The 27256-nt window shown below is 41.0% G+C and overlaps 2 protein-coding genes across 4 annotated transcripts in view; one reads left to right on the top strand and one right to left on the bottom strand.

The window, feature by feature from the left end:
• LOC109883354 (uncharacterized) overlaps positions 1-8176 on the bottom strand; it is a 43312-nt gene extending 35136 nt beyond the window's left edge. Inside the window, exon 1 of one of the 2 annotated variants that reach the window (XM_031806679.1) lies at positions 7653-8176. The gene's annotated coding sequence lies outside the window, so the exon portion shown is untranslated. Of the gene's footprint in view, positions 1-485; positions 1188-7652 lie in introns of those variants that run through there. The other variant, XM_031806675.1, reaches the window with a different exon arrangement.
• LOC109883372 (kelch-like protein 20) lies at positions 6980-27251 on the top strand. 2 transcript variants are annotated; one of them, XM_020475400.2, is made up of 8 exons: positions 6980-7217; positions 11123-11252; positions 13040-13223; positions 15019-15162; positions 15416-15549; positions 25286-25497; positions 25748-25854; positions 26146-27251. In XM_020475400.2, exons 2-8 carry the CDS (start codon positions 11129-11131, stop codon positions 26222-26224), a joined length of 984 nt encoding a protein of 327 aa, XP_020330989.2. In that variant the 5' UTR covers positions 6980-7217; positions 11123-11128; the 3' UTR covers positions 26225-27251. The 2 variants fall into 2 exon arrangements, with proteins under 2 accessions (XP_020330989.2, XP_020330983.2); XM_020475394.2 differs by lacking the exon at positions 6980-7217 and adding an exon at positions 8428-8594.
• The last annotated feature ends 5 nt before the right edge of the window (positions 27252-27256 follow it).

Genomic DNA, 27256 nt, shown 5'->3' with positions numbered 1-27256 from the left:
TGTAGTGTGCTACTTCTGACTAGGGCCAATAGGGAATAGGGTGTCATTTGGGATGTACCCCAGTGTCTCTTCTTCTAAGGTCACAGCCACTGCCATGCAGAATATAGATGTAGAGGACAGGCTGTACTTGTGAACTGGGTTTTATTCTAGTAGTGAAGGCAGGCAGTGGTAGTATAATTTGTACAGTAAAACTGTCTGCCATTTATATTATTTTATTTTGAGATGTTGAAATACTATATCAACTTAACGACCAGACTCTATAGTTGCCATGGCACCCTAGTAGCAGCCTAAGCACAGAGCTCCTGTAAATGTGTAAATATTTCGTTATTTTGAGGCGTTTCATTTAAAAAATACATTTTATCAGCTCTTTTGTTTTTAACAACATTGAGTTTTTATTGCAAGTATCTGTCCATTTTGAGCCACAGATTTGCAGATTGACCCACAGCCTAACACTTTTTGCTTGATAAATGCATCTGGATACATACCGTCTTTTTGTTTTCACCTGGCTGCCAATTCCTGTTCTTTTGAGAACATCATTTAAGGAGTCGCCTGAAGCATGAGAGGAATGGCCCGATAGAGGAATACTGTAGTGCTGAGGAAGAGGGCTCGTAGAAAGGAAGACTGGCTACTGTTCTGAACTTTATGTGGTGAGCTTTCTGGCACCCAGAGCTGCTGAGGCGTCAGCCACGTGGGTGCTACACAGAGTGGAAGAGGAGACGTCCAGTGGCTGCAAGACTCAGGCGTGTTCCCAGACTTGCCCTCTACAATGATCACCATCATCTACAATCCTCTGTCTATCTTCCTTCGCTCAAGCCATGACCTGACCCTCTCCATCTTCGGAGGATGCAGCTTTCAAGACTTGGCCTCTATTGGTTGACCTGTCATGATATTCCATGACTTTATTTCTTTCTTTATTTTCTGCGCTTTGAAAAGCTCTATAGAAACTAAAGAGATGAATGTATTATTTTTAGCCGTATTATTATTGTTATGATGTAATGCAGTATAAAAAAAACTGTTGCTATAGAGAATCAATAGCGAAGAGATTATATTGGGTCCTACAGTACAGTATAAATATGATCATATCTGTAGAGTATTGAAAATGTATGTACAAGTATGTACAGTGGCTAGTGAAAGTCTACACACGCCTTTTAAAGTCTACACATTTTGCTGCTTTAAAATCTATGAAGGGAATAAATTGTATTTTTTTATTAACGATCTACAAGACCTACTCCACATTTTCAAAGTGAAAGAGAAAATATAAAAATGTTACAAATTAATAAAAACGTTTAAAAAAAAAAAAGATGTTTTGATTGCGTATGTCTTCACACCCCAGAGTTAATACTTGGTGGAAGCACCTTTAGCAGCCATAAGAGGCTGTGAATCATTTTGTGAATAAAATTCTACCAACTTTGCACAACTCTTCAGGCAACATTTATCTATTGTTTTTGTCAAAATTGCTCAAGCTCAGTATATGTGGTTGGGAATAATTGGAGAGCAACATTAAAACCTTGTCTCTGATTTGTAAACAAATATAAGTCAGGACTGGGACAACTCAAGAACATTCAACACATCTTAGAAAGCCATTCTAGTGTGTCTTCAGAATTAAAATGTGTGTAATTGTCCAGCTGAAAAATAACTTGCAGGGTTAGTTTGCCATGATCAAAAGAAATATGAAAGGAGCAAAGCCCAGATAAAAAGGTTTGAGGAAACACAGTCTCAGGCTTCTGAATACCTAACACTGGGATAGTTTTGTTTTTCAGCGGGACAATACACACATTTTATTGCCAAAGACACACCAGAATGGCTTTCCAATAGGTGTTCAGTGTTCCTGAATGGTCCAGTCTCAGTCCTGACTTAAATCTGCTTCAAAATCAGAGACAATGTTAGAGTATTACTGTCCATCAATGACTCCTAACCAAATGTACAGACCTTGAGCAATTTTCACAAGAACAATATGTTGCCCTAAGAGTTGTGCAAGGTTGGTATAATCTTATTTTAAAGGATTCCCAAACGTAATGCTCCCATAGGTACTTCACCAAGTATAAACACTGGGGTGTGAAGCAATCAAGACATCTTCATTGTTCATTTTTTATTAATTGGAGAGGAACATTTTTGGGGATATTTCTTTGATTTTGAAAAAGCGGAGTATGTTGTGTACATTGGTAAGAAACGAATCAAATGTCATTTATTTTGAAGGCAGCAAAATGTGAAGACTGCTAGGGGTATGTATACTTTCTCTAGGCACTGTACATGGTTAGAGAGTATTACATATCTGTGTTGGAGTAATGAGGGCTATCTGGTGTTGCAGTAAGACTTCCATCATTACATATTAGATGTGTAACGGTATTAGCACCTAGATGAGTAGATAGATGAGCACATCTGATGGATGAGCACATCTTACCTGGTCATGGGTTAGATAAGCATTCTGACAGGGGTCTAGAGTATTTTTAACTTTTAATTTAACCTTTATTTTAACTAAGCATGTCAGTTTACAAACAAATTCGTATTTGTAACTGCTTAGGAACTCTCAAAATCGTATATGACTTTGCCTGGGACAAAACAACCCTTACAGTAAAGACATGTGCAAGATAGGCCTAGAAAGAACATCAAACATTCTGGTTTAATTAGGCTTCTTGGATGGTGTTTAAAAAAAAAATGTTATCCTAGCACAGACTGCTTGTCTGAGATAGCTTGTTCAGGAACCAAGAGTATGATGTCTTCCCCCGTTACAGACAGTGGGTATGCAGCCTAATTTATGATGATAACAAACAGAGAGCTAACGTGTGTGCTGCTTTCCATTCAGATGTTGATGAATTGGCAGACAGACAGTAGCTTCCTCATCAACTCTGAACAGTGTTCTAAATTCCCTGTCTGGACCTCAAGTTGTTCCTGCCTGTCCCCCTCTCTCTCCTCTCGTCCCTAGACCGAATAGGGGTTGTTGCAGGGCATTTCCATTGAAAAGGACCCATGAGCATCAACATGTGACGTTCATAGGAGTATCAAATTGGGTGTCAAATGAAAGCTAAGAGTCTACATTTTTGGGAAACGAAGGCATAGATACATTTTCCAAACCATTTTCCATCTTAAAAATTAGGCATAAGTAGAGACTTTGATTTCTGGATAAACAGATACCAGAAAAATAAAAAGGTATCAAAACTACACACAATAAGGTTGACTAATATCAACACTTATATTTAGTTTGGAAGAAATTGGTTACATTGTGTAAGTTTAAGAAATATTGCCTTGTGCTTTGTAATTCCTTTACCAAAAACCGACATGTGAAAAAACTCAAAGCATAATTATTTTACCCTGGAATTGCTCTGCAGTATTGTGTGTGTGTGTGTGTGTGTGCCAACATGCTTGCAAGTGATTGATACAATTACCAAGCCGTGCAAGTGTAAAATGTCCACCTCACTTTCACACCCAACATTGTACACCTTCACTACCGATACCACCAACACCGAAAATATTAGCACTGGTGAATCACTTGCAGTGACCCTTTTGGCACGTCTTTGCGTTATGATGTAGGTGATTGGCAGTGAGGGAAATTGGACAGCTGCGACTGGCTAGGGTGTTGCTGGCTGGCTGACTGGCTACAAAGTGTTTCAATGGGTTTCGTTGCCTGGCTGGCCTGGCAGTTCCCTCCTATGTGTATCCCGGGTCAGCCCCCCAGTAGCCTCGTGCAACCATCCTGAAATCTTGCGAGCTTTCATCAGGATGGTAATATGAGGCTAGCCCCACAGGGGATCTCAGGACACTCAGCTGGATGTAATGAATGGGTCTTTCCCCACAATGCCATTCCAAACCACTGGGTGATGCAAACGATAGACATTCTATGACGACTGTACAGAACGTAATGTGGAAAGACCAAAAGAATGACAAATATCAGTAGTATTTGTAAGATTCCAAATCTATCAAAATGTGTAGTCGTTATTGAAAATCCTTTCCTAAAATAGGATAACCTACAACTACAATTTGTCACCCTTTCCTGTTTGGTATCAGGACATCTAGTGAGTGAACATTGTCACATTTGCACCAAAAAAAGCCCCCTGGTTGGTGATTCATGGCAAGCTTCGATTGCTTTATTTGTACTGGCCAACTGTCAGAGATACAGTGACCAAAACAGCTACTGCATGGACTCAAAGGACTGCTCAAAACAGACCTGGGTTTAAGTACTATTTGAAATCTTTCAAATACTTTGAGCATTTGCCTTAGTCTTCCTGATGTGCCAGGTGGTCCATTGGTTCCATTGCAAGCTCAATCAAAGAAAGCCCAGATAAAATGTTTTAAATTATTTCAAATATTATTTGAAACCAGGATATATCTGACAATACTGGACTGATGTTAGTGACCTTTCATTGTATTCTAATCCATCAAGCTCATATCTGAGCCTCATATCTGAGCAGTAACCTCACTACATCGTTACATCATAGCATCATTCACACACGAGTTTCTGACTCTGGGTAACTTGGATGGTGTCTGGTCAACCTGGATTTGACTGCCACCTGGTCCTGAGGCATGTGTCCAAAATGACAACCTATTCTCTATATATTCTAACCTATTCTCTACTTTTGACCAGAGCCCTATGGACCCATGCCAAATGTAGTGCACTACTGGAATACATTGATATTTCAGATGCAAACTGCCACCTGGTCCAGTTCTGCCGGATCCATCCGGCTCTGTCTTTAGTCTTTCCTTGGCTTTTCAGACTGTAGAATGATTCTGATTTCATTTCTAATCTAATGTGTTTTATGTACTGTATCCAGGATGATTGTTGTTATGTGTCACAGAGAGGTGGAAACATCCATGTTTTTGACACTGCTGTTTGACCTCTTCCTCCTCTACTGCCATATCTTCGATTTTGAACTACAGTAAATAGGGGTTCACATATTCTTTATTTCCCTTGAAATGATCAAATCATAGATCAATCATAAATTAGTAACTTTTTTTCTAATTTGGAACATAGCTTGGAGGGTACTCTGGTGTTGAATGCTGAGCTGTAGTCAACGAACAGCATTCCTACATAGGTATTCCTCTTGTCCAGATGGGATGGGGCAGTGTGCAGTGTGATTGCGTCGTCTGTGGACCTGTTTGGGTGGTATGCATACTGAAGTGGGTCTAGTGTGGCCGGTAAGGTGCAGGTGATATGATCCTTGACTAGTCTCGCGAAGCACTTCATGATGACAGGGGCGGTAGTCATTTAGTTCAGTTATCTTTGCCTTCTTTGTTACAGGAACAATGGTAGCCATCTTGAAGCATGTGGGGACAACAGACTGGGATAGAGAGCAATTGAATATGTCTGTAAACACACCAGCCAGCTGGTCTGCGCATGCTTTGAGGACGCGGCTATGGATGCTGTCTGGGCCAGCAGCCTTGCGAGGATTAACACTTTTAAATGTTTTAACGTCAGCCACAGAGAAGGAGAGGAAGGGAGGGCACAGTCCTTGTTAGCGGTCCGCAACGGTGGCACTGGATTATCCTCAAAGCAGGCAAAGAAGGTGTTTAGTTTGTCTGGAAGTGTGACGTTGGTGTCCGTGATATTGCTAGATTTGCTTGTTAAGCATAGCCCCCTTTCCTCTTTCACCTCATTCCTGTAATCCTTCACTAGCAAATAACTGCCGCATTGGAACTCCGGATTGTCAATATTACAAGAGCGTAATAAACACAGCTTCCTAGTTAGCTATCTGGCTAGTTGGTAGCAGGTGTTGACACAAACAGTTATTATATTTTTTAAAATAAAACTTCGGAAAACAACATGCCGAAGCAACAGGTAGAGGCACAGGAGGTATCCGAGTTCATGGCCTTGTTATAAACACACAGACAGATAAACACGTGATGAGACATTGAAAATGCAAAGAGACTCCAGAAAGCGGACCTAAATTAGATAGTTGACTTTTCCTACTAGCACTGACTTTGTTGATAACTTATTTTTTGAGGAAAAATGTACATACAACGAATGCACTAACTGAAAGTCGCTTTGAATAAGAGCATCCGTGAAATGACTAAAATGTCAAATATTAAATATATGCAGGCAAACAACGTGAAATACTGTGAAAATAACGCAGAAAATATTTCACAAATCTTAACATAAACCATTAGTCAAATTGACCCCATTATTGGTATATAAACTCAATACATTAAGTAATGACTTTAAGAATGAATACCTTCATGCATTCAAAGATAACCAACCTATAGCACTAAACTAAACTTCACTTGCGTCATCCTTGTGGTATTGAGAGATAAACATGATCATCCTTCACTAATTGCACATAAAGGAAGATAGTTCCTACATGATAGAGTGCTTGCTTTGTTATCCAACTGATCTTGTGTCCTTTCCGTCATCCTGTGAATCCCGTTCATTGCTCCTCACAGCTATATTTTGTAAAATAATTGACCCTCTATTGACTTTTGTGCAACCTTCGGGGTTTACAAATAAAGTAATACACAACTAATCTGCAGAAGCATTCATGTACAATAAAGATACATTTATTATGGCTGATAAATAAGCATAAAGAAAGTGTGGGAGTGCCAGGGAGTGATTGAGAAACTCCGTTGCACATGGGGGTGGGACAGTATACTAACCTTTTCCTCTATTAAACTATATTAAATCCCTATTTTTCAGATTGTTTTAAACACATAACTTTCCCTCATTCTGTTCAATATATAATATTTATTTCCATATGAAAACCACTGAAGAAAAACCACTGGCACTATACATGTGTGTTCCTTTCTTTCTGGCCAGAGTAAGGTTTTAATAGCTCAGCAGAGAGTACCTTATCATCTGCATTTTTCCACCTGTACAATCTTATGACATTTAAGTGTCAACATTAACTTAATGTCCTCCACCGAACTCTTTGGCCTCCTAAAAAATAAAAATAGTGCCCGGTTTACGATGTAAATGGAAAGACTAGATCCTTAGATAGACTGCGCCTTGAGCTGGGTGCTGCCAAGGGCCAGGGTTGCATAAGTGACAACATTAAAGGCCTCTTACGAGGGTTTGGGGCTCATTGATGGTTCCCAGGACTTTGACTCAGGACTGTTGTGGGGCTTTGGGGAACATCTAAAAGAGGCTAAACTACTATTTACACCTGGAGAATAACAGGAACTAGATTCTACTTTCACACTTGATTTTTCAGACCTTGGGTGTCTGTCTTACAGCATTCATTTTACAGGCCTCGTTGAGTCCTTGGCCAATATACCGGAGGTGTTGTTTCCTGGTGAGTGTTTGTCTATGTGTTAATTTCATAAATTTCTATTAAGACATTTTCTGCCAAGAGGATAAAACTCTTCCATCTTTCCCCAAAGTATGTCTATAAATGAGCATGTATGTATGTTTAGACGTTGTGAATGCTATGTTTAAAAAAAAAATCTGCATGAATATTGAAATTCCCAAACTTGGTTCTGCTGTTTTACAGTCTAAGGCGTGTTGTAAAAGTCAATCCCTTGAGGCTGGCTGATGCACAATTCATATTTCATCCAGTATTGGCAGTTCATATTAACTGATGCCTTTGCTGCAAAGGTTAATTAACATTTGAACCTAATGTAAAAAATATGAGTAAGAGTTGGAAGCCAACTATACACCAATATGTTGTGTCACTGTCTGGCTCAGCAGATTTTTTTTCAAAGCTGATTAAGCATAATGTCGATCTTACCCAGTGAACCACGTAGTCCAGCTACTTCACCATCTGCTCTGAACAGTAACTCTCTGGTCGGTAGTTGCCGCAATGGTGAAGCTATCTGCTGTGTGGGTAGATAACAGTGATACTGATCTGTTTTTTTTTAGACCCACATTAAAGGAAATATTCAGACAACTTCAGGTATTTCTGCGCTGTCCATAGAAATATAAATGGACATACAGGTCGCTATTGGAGCTTTAAGGGAGGATCAGGGAGAGTGACACGTTCAGAGCGAGAGCTGATAGGGTCAGGTCAGACAATAACAGCTCTATGCCCCTGTGACGATATGGTGACTATGAATTTCACCACTCCACGGCTTTGTACTGTATCTCAAAAAGGACAAAAGGTCTCCAGTAGTGTCCAGCAATATAAAGTATATCTTCAACACAGAAACTCTCTATATCTCTTCTTCAATCCATCTCTTTACTCTATGTCTGTATGTATGACACCACTAGTCCTGAACAGAGACATTCCTGCCGGTGCTCTTTGGAATGGAATCCGGTCAATTTAGATTCATACAGTGTCTAAAGAAGCATGAGGATTCTAAAGAAGCATTAACGGGGGTTAGGGTTTCAGCAGGCTTTTGAGACGTATGAGTCAGGATGACACAGCTGGTGGCTGGTAGGGTAGAAGGGGCAGACATCGATGTATCTCAGGGTAGAGGGGGCAGGCTCTGGCTCTTGGGGTTATCAGTATTCAACATAAGGGAGCAGAAAAGTGAACAATCTACTATATCAGTCAGTAGACTGGGCAAGAACATAGACTTCAGGCAGCAGAAAGTGAGCTGAAGTGAACTATAGATCGCCAAGACTGTGGAAGAGAGATTTGACTAGCTGCCAAGGTGTCAAAAGAAAATATAATGTTGCTGGAGACCTGACCTGAGAGCTGAGGTGACATTGGAGTGTACAATGAACAAGGGTAATTCTAGTAATTCTTGGAGTTGTGTGGTGAATGTGTGCATTTTTATGTGTGTAAGGAATGAATGACTGTCACTGTTCAGCATGTGGCAGAGCTTACAAACCATTACAGACTACAAATGGAAGCACCGCCGAGAGCTGCCCAGTGACACAAGCCTACCAGACGAGCTAAACTACTTCTATGCTTGCTTCGAGGCAAATAACACTGAAACATGCATGAGAGCACCAGCTGTTCCGAAAGACTGTGTGATCACGCTCTCCGCAGCCGATGTAAGACCTTTAAACAAGTCAACATTCACAAGGCCGCAGGGCCAGATGGATTACTAGGACGTGTACTGCGAGCATGTGCTGACCAACTGGCAAGTGTCTTCATTGACATTTTCAACCTCTCCATGTCTGAGTCTGTAATATCAACATGTTTTAAGTAGACCACCGTACTGACTGTGACCAAGAACACTAAGGTAACCTGCCTAAATGGCTACCGACCCGTAGCACTCACGTCTGTTTCCATGAAGTGCTTTGAAAGTCTGGTCATGGCTCACATCAACACCATTATCCCAGAAACCCTAGAACCACTCCAATTTGCAAACCGGCCCAACAGATACACAGATGACGCAATCTCTATTGCACTCCACACTGCCCTATCCCACCTGGATAAAAGGAACACCTACAGTGGGGCAAAAAAGTATTTAGTCAGCCACCAATTGTGCTCCCACTTAAAAAGATGAGAGAGGCCTGTAATTTTCATCATAGGTACACTTCAACTATGATAGACAAAATGTGAGAGAAAAAAATCCAGAAAATCACATTGTAGGATTTTTAATGAAATTATTTGCAAATTATGGTGGAAAATACGTTTTTTTTTTCATTTAGTCTTAAACACCTCCCTCTGCAATTGGATCCTGGACTTCCTGACGGGCCGCACCCAGGTGGTAAGGGTAGGTAACAACACATCTGCCATGCTGATCCTCAACACAGGTGCCCCTCAATGGTGCGTGTTCGGTCCCCTCTTGTACTCCCTATTCACTCATGACTGCACGGCCAGGCATGACTCCAACACCATCATTAAGTTTGCCGAGGACACAACAGTGGTAGGCCTGATAACCGACAACGACGAGACAGCCTATAAGGAGGAAGTCAGAGACCTGGCCATGTAGTGTCAGGACAACAACCTCTCCCTCAACTTGATCAAGACAAAGGAGATGATTGTGGACATCAAGAAAAGAGGACCGAGCACACCCCCATTCTCAACTACGGGGTTTCAGTGGAGCAGGTTGAGAGCTTCAAGTTCCTTGGTGTCCACATCACCAACAAACTAACATGATCTAAGCACACCATGACAGTCGTGAAGAGGGCATGACAAAACCTATTCCCCATCAGGAGACTGAAAATATTTGGCATGGGTCCTCAGATCCTCAAAGGGTTCTACAGCTGCACCATCGAGAGCCTCCTGGCTGGTTGCATCACTGCCTGGTATTACAACTGCTTAGCCCCCGACCGTAAGGCACTATAGAGTGTAGTATGAACGGCCCAGTACATCACCAGGGCCAAGCTTCCTGCAATCCAGGACCTCTATAACCAGGCGGTGTCAGAGGAAGGACCCAAAAATTGTCAGACTCCAGCCACCCTAATCATAGACTGTTCTCTCTGCTACCACACGGGAAGCGGTACCGGAGCGCCAAGTCTAGGTCCAAGAGGCTTCTAAACAGCTTCTACCCTCAAGCCATAAGACTCCTGAACACCTAATCAAATGGCTACCCAGACTATTTGCATTCCCATTCTATGTTATCGTGTATGCATAGTCACTTTAATAACTACACCTACATGTACATATTACCTCAACTAAACGGTGCCCCCGCAAATTGACTCTGTACCAGTGCCCCCCTGTACATCGTCTCGCTATTGTTATTTTATTGCTGATCTTTAATTACTTATTACTTTTATTTCTTATTTTTATCTGTATTTTTTAAAACTGCATTGTTGGTTAAGGGCTCGTAAGTAAGCATTTCACTATAAGGTCTACAACTGTTGTATTCGGCACATGTGACTAATACAATTTGATTTGATCTCTGAATATTAATGTGGATGTTTTCTAATCAGAGTTTCTTCTGCTTAAGAGAGACAGCACAATGATGAATGAGAAAAATGCAGTGATGTCTGCTGCGGAAAATGCCACAGTACAGAGACATTTTCCTGTTTCTCGGGATGAACTTTTTCAAAAGCTGAGAAACGTTATGCTTAATATAAATCAAGAATGATGAGTACAGTATGTTGGTATGTACAGGGTGTGCATATTTGCCCTATTGGTGACAGCCTATAAAGTCTGTAATGAATCTGATATGAGTAAATACCAGGTAATTTGAAGATGGTAAACGTAAATTATTACTAGCCATTACATGAACCTTCATTCTGATCGTGTGTGTGTGTGTGTGTGTGTGTGTGTGTGTGTGTGTGTGTGTGTGTGTGTGTGTGTGTGTGTGTGTGTGTGTGTGTGTGTGTGTGTGTGTGTGTGTGTGTGTGTACACACAGGAGGTCATGATTCACAAAGACAGACAAGGGGGTGTTGGTGATCGCCATGGCATCCCGAGCTCCATGTCCCTGCACAGACAACACTCCAAACTCCCCCCTAAAGAGGTGTTCAACGACATCATGTACATAGGTCAGTAACTTCCCCTCAAAGACGCGCTCAACTATGTTCAATTTATGTGGACAGTTACTCTGCAGACTACAGAGGTTATAGGTACCATACGTTAAGGAAAATACGTTACCCATATACAGTTGAAGTCGGAAGTTTACATACACCTTAGCCAAATACATTTAAACTCAGTTTTTCCACAATTTCTGATACTTAATCCTAGTAAATCCCTGTCTTGAGTCAGTTCACCACCATCAGGATCACCACTTTATTTTAAGAATGTGAAATGTCAGAATAATAGTAAGAGAGAATGATTTATTTCAGCTTTTATTTCTTTCATCACATTCCCAGTGGGTCAGAAGTTTACATACACTCAATTAGTATTTGGTAGCATTGCCTTTAAAATGTTTAACTTGGGTCAAATGTTTCGGGTAGCTTTCCACAATAAGTTGGGTGAATTTTGGCCCATTCATCCTGACAGAGCTGGTGTAACTGAGTCAGGTTTTGTGACCAAGCTTTAGCTTCCTGACTAATGTCTTGAGATGTTGCTTCAATATATTCACATCATTTTCCTGCCTCATGATGCCATCTATTTTGTGACGTGCACCAGTCCCTCCTGCAGTGGAGTGGTTGAAAAACGAGTTTTAATGACTCCAACCTAAGTGTATGTAAACTTCCGACTTCAACTGTATTAAGGTAAATGCCATTGCATAACTCCAAAGGAAAGGTTGGATGCCAAATGTTATATGCAAGTATGTTTGTGTTTATGGCATGTCATGACAATTTGGATAAATGTGAAATCTTGTAGATTAGAATAAAGGTGCTCTTTGGTTTAAGGTTTAATTGGACATTAAAAATAACAAGGCACCAAGAATCTTCATACAATTCAAATGCATTTATTGTGGTAGCATGATCAGTGCAACAACATATTTTAACCTCTGATGCATTGTAAAAAATGTGACATGTTCTTGCAATGCCATGGGTATGCAGATTGCGTCTGGCATTGGTTGATGTGAGTAAAAGTCACAGCCATCTTAGATTCAGTTTGACACTTGGTGGATATGATCACGGGGGCTGGCGGAAATATATTGAATTCAATAAATGTCAAGGAAAAACAAACTGCATCATATCTATCAACATATTTCTGAACTTCAGTCTGCAATACTTTTTGGGGTAAGCACTGCAAATTGAACAGCATTTTCTTTGTACTTTTAGTGCGGGGCCTCACTGGATATGTTCACTTGACATGGAGGAATGACACACTGTGTACCTCTTCTTTACAGTCACACGTCATACAGTAGTCAGGCAGCTGAGCTGGAAGATAGGACCAGGGCATTAAGTGCTAAGTGTTCAGGCCTGAAAGTGAGAGGGCGACACATCATAAATTATCCCTACCCTCTGGCATTAAGGACTGGTATTTTTGGAGAGGACGGATCATATTAATTGTCTGAATAAGGAACTGTCGCTTATGAGTGTGAATGATGAACTAAAATAAACTCAGTAGTGTTTTTGAGAATGCAAAGATTTTTTTATTTGTGCTTTAGATATCCTAGGCTAAACAGTTAGGTAGCAGTAAGTGAGTGAGCCTTACTTGTGAGCAGTCCTGATAATAGTGGGATTGAAAATAGACGGAAAGATAGACAGTACTCGTTAAAGAACCTCAAAGAAACAGAGGAGCAATCATAAGGAAATCATTACAATTCTAATTATGAGTCTCAATAGTACCAGGTAAATACAGGCCTGTCAATAAAGTAACAAACTCCTCAACTGGTTTCACTCACAAATGCATCTCTCCTTGTATCTCCTGTCAGTGGGCGGCTGGACCCAGGAGGACCCCTCCTGCCCAGTGGAACAGTTCTACCCCCTGGAGAATGAGTGGAAGAACATGGCCTCCATGGTCAATCACCGTGGTAACGTGGCCGTGTGCGGCCTGTATGGGAAGATCTACACAGTGGGCGGGTCCGATGGCGTCACCTACAAAAGCAATGTGGACAGGTAAAGGCGTTTTAAGATGGCTGCACATAGAACTGTTGGTAATGCTTTACTTGTATTTCCTATTTCAGCAGGTAGGCTACCATTTGTGTTTGTGTGGAGAGCGCCCGTCACATTGAACATTCTACTCCAAAACAATTTGCAAATGTTTGCTAATGTTTGCTCATGTTGCTAATGATTTCAAGCACACATTCTTAATGCTAGACATATCCTACATTGGTAATATAAAAGATCACATGCAAGAATAAATTATAACAAAGTTTATTAAAGTTTAAAAGCATCTGCTGACCTGTACTCACCACTGCAGACTGTTGATTTGAAGAGCGCTCACATAGTTATCCAGCAGGTGCACAGGTGATCAGTAATTAGAACATTATCTATGTTGAGGAATGTTTTTCTATGCCTTTATTCATTTAAATGTTTGTGATATTATGTCCTGATATTTTGAAATGTAAATTTATGATGTATAAAATAAATATAAATGTATGTCACAGGTTTGACTCATATTTATAGTATGTGTGTAAATATATATTTCTAAATATTAAAAATTTGCCAAAAATATATTTTTATTTGCACATTTATTTTCAGTGCATTGATATGATAACTGATAACTATTGAGAGGTAATCTAGCAGGAGGGTGGTCCCCCAGGGGGTCTGGAGGTTTGGGCTGAGTGGCTGGGTAGTCAGAGAGGAATCCCCAGGATTGGGGTGTTATTTTGATGGATCCGTGATAGATGTGGGGACAGGTTGTCAGCCTCTTAATAATCAGCAACCTGCGGCCCTGTGCTGAGTGCTGACACTGGGGAGGGAGGCCTCTGCATGGTGGGGTAAAGGGGGTGAGGTGTGGGGATGGGGATGGGGATGGCATTATGTCTCAAGGAAACATCCAGCACTTCTAAATTTCTACAGTATCACCCGCTTTCACAACCTTTTTAGTCTTAGACCAGGGTGACTTCTCCTCAAATCCCCCTCTCTCTACACCTGGCCCTGCATCTTCGTTATCTTGGCGAGGGAGTGCATGACTGCACACTTCAGGAGAAAAGGAAGATAATTGGGATACTATTCTGCAGACTAGCACTCCCCCTCTCTGCTTCACAATCTTCCACCTCCTAGAAGCTAGAGACAATCCCTTGTGGGCAGTGTTCCCTCCGAGCTCAACCTTTTCTTATTGGTCTGGACGGTTAATCCCATATGTCTGCTTGAAGGCAGAGCAGAGAAAGCAGACAGCAGCAGAGAGCAGTAACGAGTAGCATTCAAGCCCTGGGCTCTGGCTCTCAGGGATCTCATCATTTGATTGCGCCTCATGCTGGGTTTCCCATCATGTTTTAAATAATATTTTTTGTGATTTAGCAGACACTCTTATCCAGAGCGATTTACAGTTGTGAGTGCATGCATTTTTAAAACTTTTTTCCCATTTGAGCCCTGCAGGAGGGAAAAGATGTGTTTCTGGCGTCAATCTGTGCTACTTCCGAATAATTAACTGATTGCATGCTCAAACTAATCCACTCTGTCACTCAACACAATTTTGGTTTCCAACTAAGGGTTTACTCTGCCACTTCTGCAGTAGAGCTATAATTTATGACACATCATTGACAGTTTATTTTAAGTTAGTGTTTTGGGGATTTCTCTTTACTATCCCTAAACAGCGCGTTTCAGTCTTTTTGTATCACATTGATCGAGATGTTGATTACTAATTATTAACAGCCAACTTTGTTCACCAGATAGGTCTTTACCAGCTTTATCTAAAACACAAGGCTAATCCCCCCCCCCCCTCTCTCCCCCTTCCCTACCTCTGCAGGTACGACCCACAAACTAATATCTGGAGTAACGACGTGACCCCACTGAGCAGCCCCCGCAGCGGAGTGTGTCTGGTGGAGATGGATGGATACCTGTACGCCCTTGGAGGGTATGATGGCATGGTCTGCACCAACACTGTTGAGAGGTATGGCCATATTATCATCAGTTGTTGCATGATGGTTGCAAGACAGACAAATAATAACAAAGGCCAGGGCCATGTCTAAATACTCTTGAGGTACTTCCTGTTTTCTGTGATTTGCCTGAATACGGACAGAGGAAAGGGAGAATTGAACGATCTATTTAGACATAGTTTCTGTGTCTCCGTCTAACTAATGCTCATATGAATCTTACTTTTGTTCTGGATACATAATATTTGTATATTCTTCGTATTCCACCAGGTATAATCCCAAAATGAACAGCTGGACGAAGCAGGCTCCGATGCTGAGCCGGCGTTGTGGGGCAGCTGCTGCTGTGATGGAGGGTCAGCTGTACGTGATTGGAGGCAGCGATGGAGACGTACCCATGAACACAGGTATAAATAAAACAATAAGATTACAGATAGGCATACCCTACTCAATGTACAACATTAGGACTAGGGTTGCAAAAGCCTGGTACCTTTTCCTACATGACAGGTGTTTCCAGAAAACCAGATTGGAAGATTCCTGGAATCAGGAGGGAAGCAAGAAATGTGGAATCCATCAACCAGGAATCCAGGAAAACCTGGGGAATTTTGGGAAAGTTTCCAGAATTTTGGAACCCTAATTAGGACAGACTGTGTGGTTGACATGTGTCTGTGCTTCAGGGGTCTATCGACGTCTGATCTCTGGACGCATCACAGGAAGGGTCCAGAGTTTGCCTTGGTGAGGTCATGTAGTCAGAATAAACTCCTGGTCCTACTTACAGTATAAGTCCTAAGGCCTCTATATTTTAAGGTTGTAGATGTTTGTTTATATTTGTTGCTATCCAGAGGAATTAATTTACTTTGAACCACTCTTCAAAATGTAGCAGAGTTTTGGTCATGCATAACAATGTGACATTTTATCTGGTACCATCACACACACACACACACACACTTGCGTTCACGCACACCACGTACGCACACACAGTACACACACATACACAGACAGAGAGTACACACATACATACATTTACACACACACATACATACATTTACACACACACACACACACACACACACACACACACACACACACACACACACACACACACACACACACACACACACACACACACACACACACACACACACACACACACACACACACACACACACACTTGGACCCTCTGGGTCTGCCAGAAATACACATGGGAAGGTTATGTTGTGTTGCCACTTGTCAGTGCTAATTTCTGTCTGTGAAAATTCCCATAAGCATTTCAGCTTTCATAAAACCCAGACTCTAGGGGTTTTGCTAGAAAGAGCACACACGGCTAGCACATTTGGTTCCTTGGACGTTTGTTTTTTTGTTTTTTGTGTTTTTGTGTTTTTTGTTTCACATTGGTTGTGGGATCTAAGCTATGCATTTCCTGACTGGTAAAACGGAATGTTTTTTTAAAGTTCTGAAAACATAAGTGAAATTTTCACCTGTTTTGGAATTTTCATTTTTAGGTTGCAGGAAGGTTCTGAGAATGTTTTACACTGGTTTCCTGAAAGTTTTCCTGGGAGGAAAACGCTCTGAAAAAAAAATTAGAGGTTATTTGATGGTAATTAAATAACATTCTGAGAACATACCGTATTCTAAATGTTGTGAAAGTTTTGTTATGGATATTATGAATCATTTTCTTAAAGGTCCAGTGAAGTCAGAAACATGATTTTCCTGTGTTTTAAACACTGCTCAAAAAAATAAAGGGAACACTAAAATAACACATCCTAGATCTGAATGAATGAAATATTCTTATTAAATAGTTTTTTCTTTACATAGTTGAATGTGCTGACAACAAAATCACACAAAAATTATCAATGGAAATCAAATTTATCAACCCATGGAAGTCTGTATTTGGAGTCACACTCAAAATGAAAGTGGAAAACCACACTACAGGCTGATCCAACTTTGATGTAATGTCCTTAAAACAAGTCAAAATGAGGCTCAGTAGTGTGTGTGGCCTCCACGTGCCTGTATGACTTCCCTACAACGCCTGGGCATGCTCCTGATGATCTCCTGAGGGATCTCCTCCCAGACCTGGACTAAAGCATCCGCCAACTCCTGGACTGTCTGTGGTGCAACGTGGCGTTGGTGGATGGAGCGAGACATGATGTCCCAGATGTGCTCAATTGGATTCAGGTCTGGGGAACGGTCGGGCCAGTCCATAGCATCAATGCCTTCCTCTTGCAGGAACTTCTGACACACTCCAGCCACATGAGGTCTAACATTGTCTTGCATTAGGATGAACCCAGGGCCAACCGCACCAGCATATGGTCTCACAAGGGGTCTGAGGATCTCATCTCGGTACCTAATGGCAGTCAGGCTACCTCTGGCGAGCACATGGAGGGCTGTGCGGCCCCCCAAAGAAATGCTACACCACACCATGACTGACCCACCGCCAAACCGGTCATGCTGGAGGATGTTGCAGGCAGCAGAACGTTCTCCACGGCGTCTCCAGACGTCACGTCTGTCACATGTGCTCAGTGTGAACTTGCTTTCATCTGTGAAGAGCACAGGGCGCCAGTGGCGAATTTGCCAATCTTGGTGTTCTCTGGCAAATGCCAAACATCCTGCACGGTGTTGGGCTGTAAGCACAACCCCCACCTGTGGATGTCGTGCCCTCATACCACCCTCATGGAGTCTGTTTCTGACCGTTTGAGCAGACACATGCACATTTGTGGCCTGCTGGAGGTCATTTTGCAGGGCTCTGGCAGTGCTCCTTCTGCTCCTCCTTGCACAAAGGCGGAGGTAGCGGTCCTGCTGCTGGGTTGTTGCCCTCCTTCGGCCTCCTCCACGTCTCCTGATGTAGTGGCCTGTCTCCTGGTAGCGCCTCCATTCTCTGGACACTACGTTGCCAGACATAGCAAACCTTCTTGCCACAGCTCGCATTGATGTGCCATCCTGGATGAGCTGCACTATCTGAGCCACTTCTGTGGGTTGTAGACTCCGTCTCATGCTACCACTAGAGTGAAAGCACCGCCAGCATTTAAAAGTGACCAAAACATCAGCCAGGAAGCATAGGAACTGAGAAGTGGTCTGTAGTTATCACCTGCAGAACCACTCCTTTATTGGGGGTGTCTTGCTAATTGCCTATAATTTCCACCTGTTGTCTATTCTATTTGCACAACAGCATGTGAAATTTATTGTCAATCAGTGTTGCTTCCTAAGTGGACAGTTTGCTTTCACAGAAGTGTGATTGACTTGGAGTTACATTGTGTTGTTTAAGTGTTCCCTTTATTTTTTTGAGCAGTGTATATATTTCCATATTATGAGGTTGGAATAATAATGTGCAATTGTGACATTTATTATAATGCCCTTTTAGTGTAAGAGACGTTTGAAAAGATTGCCTGAAATTTCTACCTGTTTTGTTGGGATGGATTTTTGGCCTTCCTGGTGACATTACCATGCGGTAAATTAGTTAATAGACCAATAAGAAGGCCTCCCAAGTGGTGCAGTGGTCAAAAGCACTGCATTGCAGTGTTGCGGCGTCAGTACAGCTGTGTCACAACCAGCCGTGACTGGGAGTCCCACAGGCCGGGCACAATTGGCACAGTGTTGTCCCGGTTAGGAGAGGGTTTGGCCGGGGGGGCTTTACTTGGCTCATCTCGCTCTAGCGACTCCTTGTGGCGGGCCGGGCGCATGCAGGCTGACTTTGGTCGTCAGGAACAGTGTTTCCTCTGACACATTGGTGCAGCTGGCTTCCGGGTTAAGTTTTCGGAGGACGCATGACTAGTCCTTCGCCTCTCCCGAGCCCGTTGGGGAGTTTCGGTGATGAGACAAGATCGTAATCCCGAAATTGGGGAGAAGAAGGGGGTAAAAATTACAACAAACTAAAAAGAAAAAGAGTTACAAACCTCTCTGCCAATAACTGCTACTCTCACCACTCCTAGAAAGTCCCAGTAAAATTATTGTTTGAGAAATTGCTCTTTGCTAAAAAGCTATTTTTGTTTCTTTTTGACAATTTTTATTGAAAACAATCACAGTAAGGTACTTAAATGTTACCCCGAAATAATTTGATATTGAGATAAAAACGTATGCATTGGACCTTTAACACTAAGAACGAAATGTAAAGGTTATTTCACTGAATGTTTCAATTAAAAAAGTAATAACACTGCTAGCTTATTTTGGGTTAAATGTTTTGAATTCCAAGCACAGATACAATAGAACATGTGGAAATACATTTGCTTAGGCGTTATTCATTGAAACAGTTTTTAAAATTGCGACACAGCGTCAATGAGATTCAAACCTATGATCCTCTGTTCTCTATTCCTGGAATTAGTCCACTAGCCATGGTTTCCCAAAGCCATTTAGTGGGCGCGGCCAACACACCTGAACACACTTAACAAGATAGTAAAGAGTTTTGTTGATGCTGAGATCTGAATGTACAGTTGAAGTCGGAAGTTGACATACACTTGGAGTCATTAAAACTATTTTTTCAACCACTCCACAAATTTCTTGTTAACAAACTATAGTTTTGGCAAGTCGGTTAGGACATCTACTTGTGCATGACACAAGTAACTTTTCCAACAATTGTTTACAGACAAATGATTTCACTTACATTTCACTGTGTCACAATTCCAGTGGGTCAGAAGTTTACATACAGTAAGTTGACTGTGCCTTTAAACAGCTTAGAAAGTTCCAGAAAACATCGTCATGGGTTTAGAAGCTTCTGATAGGCTAATTGACATCTGGTCTGATGAAATAAAAATAGAAGTGTTTGGCCATAATGACCATCGTTATGTTTCGAGGAAAAAGGGGGAGGCTTGCAAGCCGAAGAACACCATCCCAACCGTGAAGCAAGGGGGTGGCAGCATCATGTTGTGGGGGTGCTTTGCTGCAGGAGGAACTGGTGTACTTCACAAAATAGATGGCATCATGAGGAAGGAAAATAACGTGGATATGTTGAAGCAACATCTCAAGAGATCAGTCAGGAAGTTAAAGCTTGGTCGCAAATGGGTCTCCCAAATGGACAATGACCCCAAGCATTCTTCCAAAGTTGTGGCAAAATGGCTTAAGGACAACAAAGTCAAGGTATTGGAGTGGCCATCACAAAGCCCTGACCTCAATCCTATAGAAAATGTGTGGGCAGAACTGAAAAAGCGTGTGCGAGCTAGGAGGCCTACAAACCTGACTCAGTTACACCAGCTCTGTCAGGAGGAATGGGCCAAATTTCACCCAACTTATTGTGGGAAGCTTGTGGAAGGATACCTGAAACGTTTGACCCAAGTTAAACAATTTAAAGGCAATGCTACTAAATACTAATTGAGTGTAAGTAAACTTCTGACCCACTGGGAATGTGATGAAAGAAATAAAAGCTGAAATAAATCATTATCTCTACTATTATTCTAACATTTCACATTCTTAAAATAAAGTGGTGATCCTAACTGACCTAAGACAGAGAATTTTTCCTAGGATTAAATGTCAGGAATTGTGAAACACTGAGTTTAAATGTATTTGGCTTAGGTGTATGTAATCTTCCGATTTCAACTGTATGTTTTTAAATAACATTCTTAGAACGTTTTCTGAACATTCCTAAAGTTTTCTTGTGGTTTTCATGGAAAGTTTTCTTAATGTTCTGAGAATGGAATTTAGAGCTAATTGATGTTAATATGTAGAACAGACATGAAAGATAACCAAACTTTCTCTGAACGTTCTGAGAACATTGCTTAAGTCACAATTTTTGAGATCCCAGAATGTAGTAAAAATAAGACATTAAATAGAATCACATCCATGTGAACTTGTGTGAAATGACAAAGGGGTGTAATGGGTTCGCACTCAAAAAGATTTTGCGTAAAGCATACTACATTATTCTGTTGTTTATTATTTTCACTGCATCGGGGATAGCGTACACAGACGTTTCAGCTTCACAGCCTTCTTCATTTATTTTAATTCAAAACTGAATTTGTAAAGAACAACAGATGAGCAGCAGGTGCTTCTAATCGGGGTTGCCACTCATCTGCCAACCAGGGATATGACTTTTCTGGTCTACCTGTATACTTCTTTTCACAAAGAAATACAGAATTATAGGGACAAAAGGCAACTCACAAATTAATCGCCCCAGGTTACCCTTCACCTAAATACATCATATCAATTAATAATATAGCCCACAACAAAAGATATCAGGCAAAGCTGTTCATATGTGGGGCCAACTCATAAATGACATACAAAATCTGATATGGACATTATTATTGTTTAACAGTCTAATTGTGGTTTATAGGAAGGAGGTGAAATCTAATGATTTGTTTAAACTGTGTGGAGATACAGAATTTAATTGATATAGCCACATGGCTTCCCTTTTGAGTAATTTGTTGTCATAGTCACCTCCTCTACATGATGGAAATAACTTTTCAAACCCAACGCAATGCAATTCATTAAAATAATGATTTTTGTTCCATAGTTCTAGAGTGTCTCGCGACTGGCGAGGTGATATCTTGACATCTAATAGTGGATTTATGTTTTCCAAGACATACTTTCAAGGCGCAGGAAGTTCTTCCAATATAAGTATTATCACAAGAACCCTGTAACATATAAATAACTCCTTTAGTGGTGCAAGTTGTACATGACTTTATCTCATAGGTCCTAGAAGTCTGATAGCATTAGATAACGTTAGAGCATTTCCTTGTGGTGGCACAAGGGGTAAAAGATCTACAAGGGAAGCATTATTTTATGAACGCCTCTCATTGAAAGTAAGTACAGTATGAAGTTTACAGGAAACTGTTTATTTTGTTTTTGTTGAGATGCATTAAGAAACTGGCTTCTGTTCAAACTTGTAACTTATTTTTTGGGCTTTATCAAGCCAGATATCGGGGTATCTTTTCAAGCGAAAACGCTCAATGAGAGAATTTGGTTGTCTAACATATTCTCCCTCCGTGTCACAGACAACGCAGTCTATGAAGTTGGCTTACTGGTAAACGTCTTTTTAGGGGGAGAGAGGGATAACTATCAGCTCTCAATTTGGCATTTTTATCTATAGGTTTTCTGTAAACAAGTACATCTAAGAAATGCATAGAGTTAATGTTATTTTCCATAGTGAAGAATATTGATTGCACTCTAGAGTTCATTTAGCTAAGAAATTCATTTAATTTAATATCGGAACACGTCCAAATCATTAAAGCAATCATCTACAGTGCATTCCGATAATATTCAAACCCCTTCCCTTTTTCCACATTTTGTTACATTACAGCCTTATTCTAAAATGGATTAAATAAAAACATGTCCTCATCAATCTACACACAATACCCATAATGACAAAGCAAAACCATAATGTACATAATTATTCAGACCCTTTGCTATGAGACTTGAAATTGAGCTCAGGTGCATCCTGTTTCCATTGATCATCCTTGAGATGTTTTTACAACTTGATTGGAGTCCACCTGTGGTAAATTAATTGACTGGACATGATTTGGAAAGGCACACACGTGTCTATATAAGGTCCCACAGTTGACAGTGCATGTCAGAGCAAAAACCAGGCCATGAGGTCGATGGCAAATAGTCTGTAGAGCTCCGAGACATGATTCTGTCATGGCACAGATCTGGGGAAGGGTACCAAAACATTTCTGCAGCATTGAAGGTCCCCAAGAACACAGTGGCCTCCATCATTCTTAAATGGAAAAAGTTTGGAACCACCAAGATGCTTTCTAGAGCTGGCTTCCCGGTCAAACTGGGTAATCGGAGGAGAAGGGTCTTGGTCAGGGAGGTGACCCAGAACCCGATGGTCACTCGGACAGAGATCCAGAGTTCCTCTATGGAGATGGGAGAACCTTCCAGAAGGACAATCATCTCTACAGCACTCCACCAATCAGGCCTTTATGGTAGTGGCCAGACGGAAGCCACTCCTCAGTAAAAGGCACATGACAGCCCGCTTGGAGTTTGCCAAAAGGCACCTAAAGGACTCTCAGACCATGAGAAACAAGATTCTCTGGTCTGATGAAACCAAGATTTAACTCTTTGGCCTGATTGCCAAGCGTCATGTCTGGAGGAAACCTGGCACCATCCCTAAGGTGAAGCATGATGGTGGCAGCATCATGCTGTGGGGACGTTTTTCAGCGGCAGGGACTGGGAAACTAGTCAGGGTTGAGGGAAAGATGAATGGAGCGAAGTACAGAAAGATCCTTGAGGAAAACCTGCTCCAGAGAGCTCAGGACCTCAGACTGGGGAGAAGGATCACCTTCCAACTAGACAACGACCCTAAGCACACAGCCAAGACAACGTAGGAGTGGCTTCGGGACAAGTTTCCGAATGTCCTTGAGAGGCCCAGCCAGAACTCAGACTTGAACTGATCGATCATCTCTGGAGAGACCTGAAAATAGCTGTGCAGTGACACTCCCCATCCAACCTGACAGAGATTGAGAAGATATGCAGAATAGTATGGGAGAAACTCTCCAAATACAGGTGTGCCAAGCTTGTAGCGTCATACCCAAGAAGACTCGAGGCTGTAATCACTGCCAAAGGTGCTTCAACAAAGTACTGAGTAAAGCGTCTGAATACTTATGTAAATGTGATATTTCAGTTTTTTATTTGTAATGAATTTGCAAATATTTCTAAAAACGTGTTTTTGCATTTTCATTACAGGGCATTGTGTGTAGATTGATGAGGGGGATTCTTTTTTAAATCTATTTCAGAATAAAGCTTCAACAAAACCAAATGTGGATCTGAATACTTTCCAAAAGCACTGTATATAGCGGGTCCAATATTTAACATAATCTTTGTAAGGATACTTACATAAATAAATACAATTTGAATTTCCCCATGAAGAGATTTGCATAGTAGGGAGCTAGTGGAGTTCCCATTGCTGTTCCAAAAGTATGTACTGTAGATAATAATATGTATCAAATAGAAAATCGTTTTTAGTAAGCACTAGATGTGCAAGCTCAAACATATGATTTGTAGGCACATCGCTTAAACGGTCAGAGAGGAAGAATTTCAAGGCTCATTCAAAATATTGGTATATAGCGATGAAACATTAAAAGTGACTAGTCAATCTCCTTCACTAATAACTGGTATACTTTGTAGTTTCATTATAAAATCATTGGTGTCTTTTAAAGAAGATGGCAACTGTTTGACTAATGGATAAATATGAAAGTCAATACCTGAAACGATAGGTCTTAATTGAGAGTCTGTGGTTGGTTTGTGAACCTTAAACAGACCATAAATGATCGAAACGGTATGTTTTGGGACAGATATATATTTAAATTCCTGTTTTGTCCACCATTTATTTTGTAGTCCTTTATCGAGGACTTTATTTACTTCAGTTTTTTAGTTGGAGGTAAGATTGAAAATGTATTTATTGTAGAAAAAACATCATCCAACATGCTATAATCTTTTATGTCCATGTTATTAGAACTCACAATCCAACTGTCCTGTAGAGGTACTGACATTTAAATAGAAGGATGAGGAAACCTGTAGGAAACATGTTGAAGTACTGACATTCCCACAGAAGAACATTGTTTCTTAGCTTCTCATAACAATCTGAAAACATGACTTTAAATAGAACCATGATGGAACCTGTAGGAAATGTTATACTGAAGTACTAACATTTCCACAGAATAACGCTTTTTCTTAACGTTCTCATTTTTTTTAGAACATTAATAAAAATTGAATTAAATGCAACAATGTTTGAACTTTTAGGAAACATTTTGTTAACGTAATTCCTTAAATGTGCTGAGAATGTTCCTAAGCCAACCAACTATCCTGCACCATTCTCAGAAAGTTGTGGGAAGGTTGTATGCAAAATAACCATAGGACAACCACACTCTCACCAAGCTCGAAGAAACATATGGTTCTCAGAACGTTATAAGCTAGCTGGGCAAGAATCTGACAACAAAGGTTACAGTTACTGCGGGAAAACCAGTAAGAATCCAGTAAGAGTCCAATAACCTGTTTAATTCTATTTCAGTGAGATTTAGCCCACTAACCAGAAACAGATGAAGAAAACAACAATAATTGAATTGTGATGCTGTGACAGTGTCATTGGTGCTGTCTCTGTATTATCCCCTAAAAGACACCATCCATGACCACGTCTGCCCTGTGTCTTTTTTAAGGTCCGTATGTATTTTGTGGGCTGTATCTGTTTATGACCTGTATATGTTTGTGTTCTGTGATCCCCAGTGGAGCGATTTAATCCCTTGGACGGGATATGGTATGCATGCCCCCCCATGTTGACCGCTAGAGAGAACGCTGGCTGCTGTGTGTACCTGGGACGTCTGTTTGTGACCGGAGGACGGGATGACCTCAACCTGGAGCTCAGCGCGGCAGAGAAGTTTGATCCAGACGCTCTGCGATGGACCCCCGTCAAACACATGAGGTGCAAGAGGAACAACGTAAGTGATTGGTCACACATACCCTTCCCACAACAGTTCCCAGATCTCCTAAGATGCCCATTATTGTCTCAGCACACATCCTTTCTAAGAGACAAAAATTACACACTTGTCAGATTTGGTTACTGGTTAATGTTGATGTCTGTAAGTGGGAAATTGTCTCATTGTTTATGATGATATCATCTTGCTGAGTCAACTTTTCACATTAGCTCTCGTGGCTCACTGGTGCTTCTATCCGGTCTGTCCTTTTCAGATGTCCCTGATGGTGTTCAACGGGTCGTTGTTGGCTGTAGGAGGCTCTGATGGCGTTACCAATCTGAAAACAATAGAAGTATACAACCACGAGTCAAACACATGGAGGTACAGTATGTACCGCAATAGGTGGAGTGGGCACAATCAGTTGTATCTAGTCGATCAAGGAATACGCTTTACCTTGTGGGAAGAGAAAGACCAGTAACTATTGTAGTTGTGCACTGCAGCTGCTTTTTAAGACTCTTCTATTTGCATACGGCGGCTCTGGCTGATCATCAGCCAAGTTCTAATGAAAGAGGAGACTCTTATTCATATTTTATGCAGTTAGACTGGGAGTATATTTCTTTGGCTATTTTCTTCCAATCATAATGTAAGTTCTTCTCCCTGCTTTGTTTTCAGACACTTTGGGAGCATGAAGACCAAGCATCCAGGAGGCCATGTTGCCATGTTGAACACAAAACATGGTTACAGCCTGTAACTGGATATGGCGTTGATGGACAATAACTTATGGATTCATCATATGTATTATGATATTATTTATTTATGATTTATAAAGTGTATGTCCAAGTAGTAATCATAACCACAAATATGATTTATACAATTATTTGACTATGTAACATAGGACAATTACAGCGGGAAGCTGTATGGAATTTCTGCGACGGCAACTGTTAGACTCCAGTAAATAGTGTTGTGCTTCTTCAATAGAAATGGTTTATTGATTGGGTGTATGCTGAAGGGAAAGGCAAGGATGGGAACATTGAAGGATGATTGAGAAAAGTCATTTAGAATGTGTATGGCTGTGTCCCAAACGACACCTTACCCAGCTAGCACATTTGGTTCCTTGGAAGTTGTGGGAATGTATGTTTTTGGTTTTACATTGGTCGTGGGAACGAAGCCATACTTTTCCTGACAGGTAAAACTGAAAGCTTTTCAAAAGTTCTGAGAACAGAAGTAAAAATGTTGCCTGTTCTGGGAACATTTATTTTTTTGTTTGCAGGGAGGTGCTGACTGAGAATGTTTTACTCTGGTTCCTTGAATGTTTTTCTGGGAGGTTTTTATTAACGCTCTGAGAACAGAAATTATAGGTTATTTGGAGATTTTTGAATAACTTCCTTTAAAACTTTCAATTAATGTTTCAATAAAACTTAATAGAACTGCTAGCTTATTTTAGTCAACTGCATCCAGGGAGAAAGATATCTGTGAAAGAAATTGGTTTTAAAGGAAGATAAGTGAGTGATGGCTGAATAGCTGGCATGGGAAAGTTCTGAGTGGTTGAGAGGCTTTGAAAGTAATAACGCTGGAATCATCAAGCAGTCCCCCCTAAGCATTGACAAAATATCCAGCATTTGAAGTAATGTTGCTGTTTTCTCAAGTGTTGTACCATTCATTCAGTTCAGTCTCAGTGTCTTCTTTTTCACAGAATAGGGTGTCAGGTAAAAACACGCTTTGGTGATGAAACTTTACTTCCTTACAGTATGTTATAAAATACATTTTACCAAGACAAATATGA

This window comes from Oncorhynchus kisutch, linkage group LG3 (genome assembly GCF_002021735.2).
Source record: "Oncorhynchus kisutch isolate 150728-3 linkage group LG3, Okis_V2, whole genome shotgun sequence".
In the NCBI taxonomy this organism is placed as follows: Eukaryota; Metazoa; Chordata; class Actinopteri; order Salmoniformes; family Salmonidae; genus Oncorhynchus; species Oncorhynchus kisutch.
This window is presented reverse-complemented; position numbering and strand designations above follow the sequence as displayed.